Source organism: Argentina anserina, chromosome 5 (assembly GCF_933775445.1).
Source record: "Argentina anserina chromosome 5, drPotAnse1.1, whole genome shotgun sequence".
Taxonomy (NCBI): domain Eukaryota; kingdom Viridiplantae; phylum Streptophyta; class Magnoliopsida; order Rosales; family Rosaceae; genus Argentina; species Argentina anserina.
The window spans coordinates 25,747,450-25,753,342 of record NC_065876.1 but is presented as its reverse complement, the minus strand read 5'-3'; the positions used below and the strand labels follow the sequence as shown (position 1 = coordinate 25,753,342).

Genomic DNA, 5,893 nt, shown 5'->3' with positions numbered 1-5,893 from the left:
TCCATCAGTGGCAGTGAGGATTGATTTTGCCAACATATGGGTGTTAGCGGGTTTAGAATGTAGCATATCATGCTTGACAAGGAGATCATGAGCATACTTGAATTGATTAATAAGACCTCCGGAATCACTTGTCACCTGCAAACCAAGGAAGTAATGGAGAGGGCCAAGGTCTTTGATATCAAGACGATGAAGCGTCTTGACATCATATTGTGTGCTTAAGCTTGTCAACAATTTGGGTACTATTTTAGATCTCTAGTGTAAACCACAGCATAAGGTTTAAACCAAAAGCTGTACTTTGCTAGTGTTATTGACCATCTCATTTCTGGTTCATCTGGTTGTAGACTCATAAAAGGCCTAAACTTCTTCCTTTGCCCTACTTTATTCGGCCTTTCTCACATATGCTGCAATTTGAGCATTATATGTTTACAGGATTAAGAAATTATCTGTATATTGCGACTTGTAACACTAACTTACATTATACATTGATGATTTACACAGATGATCCAATAGAAAAAGAGCAAGAAATGGATCACAACCAAAGTTCTCGGTCTTTAACCGAGTAGTGTTTTTCCCCCAGGGAACTGTTGCTATCATTTACATCAAGTGTCCATTTATCAAATGCACAATTCAAGAAATCATAGTATCCCCCATGAATAGAGAGCAACTTCTTCCTTACTTTGTCTGCTATCCATGGATATGCAAGCAAATTCAATAATGAATGATTGATCGATTCCTGCAGTAGAAAGAATGCATATCACAAAGAGCTTTAGATATGATTACTCTTCCAATAACAAAATGAAAAAGTTCATTCAACATTGAATCGGAGATTTATACCCCAAGTATCAATATAATTTAAGGATTGGAGGTGCAAGCTAACATAATGTTACCACAGATAAGCTAAGAACAAAGTTTCTTGAGCAAGAAAGATTGGTTTCATGAAAAGGTGGACAGTAGTACCTTCTCGCAGTATCTGCATTGCTGATCAAAGCTAAGGTGTAGCGTAGCAGCTTTTGTTCTTAATTTGGCGACTTTAGCATTCACAACCCATCTATGAGTAAAGCTACTGAAAAAAAAATGAAAGAAAGTTTGAGACGATTGATCACCTGGCTAACATGTACAAGGATAATAAAATTAAACATTTATCAGACCTCGAATCACCATCATCTTGCATTGTCATCAGGGTCTCAATTCCTGCACAACTACTGTGGCCAATGACGAATATATTTTCAACCTAAAGTCAGCCACAAACAGTTCAGTTTTCAAAATAATAGAAAGGTCAGGACAGCAAGAGAAGATACTGAAGTAGAATGCAAGTTTCCAAGATCTTATTTACTAGAAAACGTTCTATTAACACAAAACTATACTATTACAAGAAAGTAACTCCATCTCAGTACATCTGAAAACCAGACTAGGCAGATTGGATGTGGATAAATTCAAGAGCCTATAAATTCAGTGCCTTGATCTGGACAATAACTCATATATCTTTGATGAACCACAGATCTAAGCTTTACGTGACATATAAAAGGATGGGAGGGAGAGATATAAGAATAAGATGACCTACTTCGAGAGTATTTACTGCAAACTCGAGGGCTGCATTAGTCTCTGAAGCTCCATTCTAAAAAGAAAAAAAAGGCTGATAAAAAACATTTGGCGTTTGCAGATATTTAGGTACTAAGAATAGCACACACAGAAGAGCATATACCTCAAAAGGGGGAACCAGATTTGCTACGTTTCTAATCATTAATGCCTCTCCAGGTTGAAAGCCAAGAATGTTAGAGGGGCATACTCTAGAGTCTGCACAAGCAATCACCATAAACTGTATTTGAACTTGTAAGTTTTATGCTACGTAATTGTTTCATTTACAAGAGGAAGGCAGAACAAGGAAATTGGCACCTGACCAATATATGCAACAGAAGATAAATAATTTAGTACACAGAACTAATAATACCTTAGGATCTTGAACTTGAGCTAGATTTTGAAAATGCTCAGACTCTTTCCTATACAAAAGCACAAGACCTTGAGGAAAAATATGTAATTAAGTTTTGTTTTGAACTCTTTAACCGCTACTTACAAAAACTTCTGCTTCTTGAAGCTCAGAAACCTATCCTTCAATTCACCAAAGTTTAGCCCATTCTTAGCTTTTGACACATCACTCAAAGCCTCCACTCCGACAACTGGATGTCTTCTACATACACAAAAGGACAGTTAATATCCTTTAACACACGATTGCACCATGATTGCTAATGCCATAAAGAACTGGACACTCCTATGATAAAATTGCAATTCTCACAAATCAAACTCGATACCGTACAGAAGAAATGGATTTGCAAGTTTGTACGAAGAATAATTGTGCATGTAGTGTTCTCTCTTTTTTCTACTTTGATCCATGTATACACGGATTGCAATTGTCTAATCAAGTAATATTACATCTATGAAAAATCTGAGAACCAAAGACAGTAAATACAAATGGGAGGGAGTTGTTTCAAGAATCCACCTTCAGGCAATTTAAATAACCTTGTGACCTTGGTAAGATTAAAGTAGTTAAAGCAACCAACTTTAAGATGGAACTTGGTGAAATAGTATGAACTGATAAACTAACAACACTGGGCAAAATTTATTACTCTGGAAATCAGGATCATAACCATAACAAATTAACAGACCAACCAATTCGCAAATACAGGGAAATGTATATGATACTTACTTGATGTCATGCAGAAATCCTATATGGGTTTCCTCAGCTTGTGCCAAACTTCTCTAGGATTCACATGGATACAGAAAAGCTGAATGATCAAAACAAAGAAACAATCTTTTATCATATAAAAAGGGATGATCAGGAAGCTTGAGAGAAGTACCTGGTTTGGACCAGAGGTGTGTCTATGAACACCCAGATGGGTATTACTCAAGCCAAGCCTTAGAGTACTGACAGCTGCCATTGTTGGAGCAAAAATACAAGACGCTTTTTGGCCTGAAATGAAGAAAACAAAACAAACATGAAACGAACACAGCACCATAGTGAAACACCAAGAGCTCCAGGTTGGTTCGGAACATCAATACTTACGGATTGGCCAGACCATTTTCTCTTCCCGCCTTCACATTTGGTGGTCAATAAGTTTTAGCACCATTAATATATACTTCAAGATATCATTTTCATTTCTTATTTTTAGAAAAAGGAAAATATGGTTGGATGTACAATGAGACGTGAGTAGAATAAGGAAAAAGGCATTGATCTTATCCAATGCGTGAATGCCAACCATATCATTATCAGCAGTAGTTATCCAGAATTCCAAGTCACTTGGAGCATGCAATTAGATGGACCCCTACTTGACCTAAATACATCATCTTTCACTTTGCTACTTCCCGTGAGATTCCTAGTCGGATCAAGAAGATGACCATGAATTTATACGCCGACTGATGAGTGATGATTCACGGATCAGTAATAGAAGAAAAGAAGCATTTCGGTACCGATGTTATGGGTCGTTCACCAGTCATGGGTCCATTTGCCAATTAAAGAGCAAGAAATGATGGTCATTGGAAAATAGATTAAACGTTTTTCATATTCTAATTGTTGGTATCTCAAGTTTTTAAAACTTCAAATATATATCTCATATTTCTACCCCGACCCAAGATTGGTATATCCGTTAATAAGACTGGCATCCAGCAAAATTTGAAGGGCATTTTCATCCATTTGTATATCATTATCATTATTATTTATTGTCTAGTGCAAAAATTAAAAGGAAAAAAAATCGGGAGAGCTCCATAGCTAGTAGAGAGATGAGCCAATAAGACGATGGTGAATTCACCACAATTCCCAAATTAGCCAGGGGCTATTCTAATCAACCCAACTACTTCACAGACGAAAAAAAAATCCATGCTCATTACCGTCCTCATCTTCTGCATCAATTTCTCTTGCATCAATGTTCTGCATCAATATAATTGATCCCGAAGTTAATATGATACAACGATGTTGTTCCCGGAGTCTCAGAGTTTTTCTCGTGTGGGCGAGAGAAATGTTTATGAGGAGCCTTTACTGGGAAGAAGAGGAGAGATGGGCTCCCATATACTCAGTTTATGGAAAGGCTATGATCTTCGATAGATTCAATTTTTCCTTTATGGGTAGCATGAAAGTCCTTCATATCCTAACTATAATTAAAGATTTGGAATCATGGTTGCAGGTTGTAACTCTCACGATCCTCTCTTCTGGGTACAAAGAGAATATTGCAAGATTTTTTTAATCAATTGAAAACTATTGAAGAGAGAGAATTAAAGGTAGAATATATAATAAAGGGTAAATTGGTCTTTTTGTGACTAAAATAACTCTGTCACCAGCTTGGTTAATGGAGGTAAGCGTCGTAGATACCAATCTTGGGTCAAGATTAGAAGGTAAGACCCTATTTTCAGTATTTTGAAGTTTTAGAAACGTCAGATACTGAAAAAGGTCAAGACACTGTGTAGTATTTTTTTCTATTGATCATTATATGAAGCTATGAGTTTCGTGTTATCCGATATATCTGATTTTTCTTTCATTTTGTCAAAATTTCTATATATACGATGAGACATATATGTTTCAATCATTTGATTGAAATTGAATGTTTTGAGCTTACGAATGAAATACAAATATGCAATGTTTTGAGGTTGTAATCTTGTAATAATTTAAGGATTAAAAATGCAATATTAATGTGAAAGGAAGGAGGAAAATAGAACACGCCTCACTCGCGTCCCAGATTCATTCTCTAGTCGCGAGTTTTGCTCGTCTGGCGGCCCTTCCCATCGACACAGGCCTTTGGCCTCGTCGATAAGAGGTGGGTGCGGCCGAAGGGGTTTTTGTAGGGTTTGTGTGATGGGTTAGGACTGTGTCATGGTGGTTGATGCTTCGCTAGGATGCACGGTTGGTGGAACCTATGGCTTGGATTTGGATTGGGACTCCATGGTCAAAATCGAATGGAGGGCTCTAAGATCTGATCTGGTTTGAGTCGCCATGCCTTGATCTCTTTTGTTTGGGAGTCAACCTAGTTTGGATCTCCATGATCTGGTTGGAGCAAGGGTGGTGACGTTGTTGGTGACGGGTTGTTGACTATGTTTCTTCATGTGAGGTTGTTGAGCATTGCCAGTACTAGTTTCTCCAGCATGTTGGGTCTTTTTTGAGAAGTTACTATTTTAAACTATTTATTTCCTTGTTTTCATTTCGTAGTAGACGTTGATAATCGAGATAGAGGCCAATGTATATGGGTTATTCTGGCACAGATTCTGGTTGGCGGTGGCTAGGATCTGCTTGTAAATAATTTGGGCTTGGATCGCTCCTGAAGTTCCATGATTTATATTTTCTGCAATTTTTTCTTTCTTGTAGTTTATTTCATATTCATGAGAAGTAGGGGTAAGCGATGTCTCGGTTTGAGCACATTGCGTGCCGTGTTTGTCGTAGGATGGTGGCGAGTACTTTGCATTGTTAACTGATCACTACCTTCTGGTGACAAGATTGCCAATTTTTATGTTCGGTGGCAACATATTAGGAAAACTATTCGTATTAGCATCTTATGGCTCGGTTTGAGTAGTATCTTCCTTGTATGTCGCCAAAACTGTAAAGCAAATAGAGGTGCCAAATTAATCTGCACTCTTTGCTAATTGAGGTTTGATAGAATACATCAGTTTTTAGTTGAGATTTTTACTGTGATTTTAGAGTTTTCTCTGTTGAATTGTTGTACTTTGGGGTTAAGGTTCTATGTCACCCCCTCTTGTATAATGTGATTTCAGTAATACTAATGTATTAAAGGCTACCATTCAATCCTACTTCTAAAAAAACAATATCAACTGTTTATGATCTTGAATGAACTTGTAATCTTGTAACAATTTAAGATTAGAAATGCAATATCAACTGTTTATGATCGGAATGAACTAG

At 37.1% G+C, this 5,893-nt stretch overlaps 1 protein-coding gene across 4 annotated transcripts; it reads right to left on the bottom strand.

Annotated features, from left to right (window-relative positions):
- Window positions 1-369: 369 nt before the first annotated feature.
- On the bottom strand, window positions 370-3,157 carry LOC126794377 (beta carbonic anhydrase 5, chloroplastic-like). 4 transcript variants are annotated; one of them, XM_050521081.1, is made up of 10 exons: window positions 3,059-3,157; window positions 2,853-2,965; window positions 2,702-2,754; window positions 2,072-2,185; window positions 1,949-1,997; window positions 1,703-1,816; window positions 1,562-1,615; window positions 1,149-1,231; window positions 958-1,060; window positions 371-733 (listed from the first exon to the last, which is right to left on the bottom strand). In XM_050521081.1, exons 1-10 carry the CDS (start codon window positions 3,072-3,074, stop codon window positions 530-532), a joined length of 903 nt encoding a protein of 300 aa, XP_050377038.1. In that variant the 5' UTR covers window positions 3,075-3,157; the 3' UTR covers window positions 371-529. The 4 variants fall into 4 exon arrangements, with proteins under 4 accessions (XP_050377041.1, XP_050377038.1, XP_050377039.1 ...); XM_050521082.1 differs by having other exon boundaries at window positions 372-733; window positions 958-1,063; window positions 2,072-2,182; XM_050521080.1 differs by having other exon boundaries at window positions 373-733; window positions 958-1,063.
- Window positions 3,158-5,893: the final 2,736 nt, after the last annotated feature.

Excerpts from the sequence above, each read along its gene's own strand:
- LOC126794377 (XM_050521080.1), bottom strand. Across the intron at positions 2,186-2,701 it reads GGATTTCTGCATGACATCAA|AAGACATCCAGTTGTCGGAG; the intron begins GTAAGTATCATA and ends TTGTGTATGTAG. Across the intron at positions 1,998-2,071 it reads TTCAAGAAGCAGAAGTTTTT|GAAAGAGTCTGAGCATTTTC; the intron begins GTAAGTAGCGGT and ends GCTTTTGTATAG.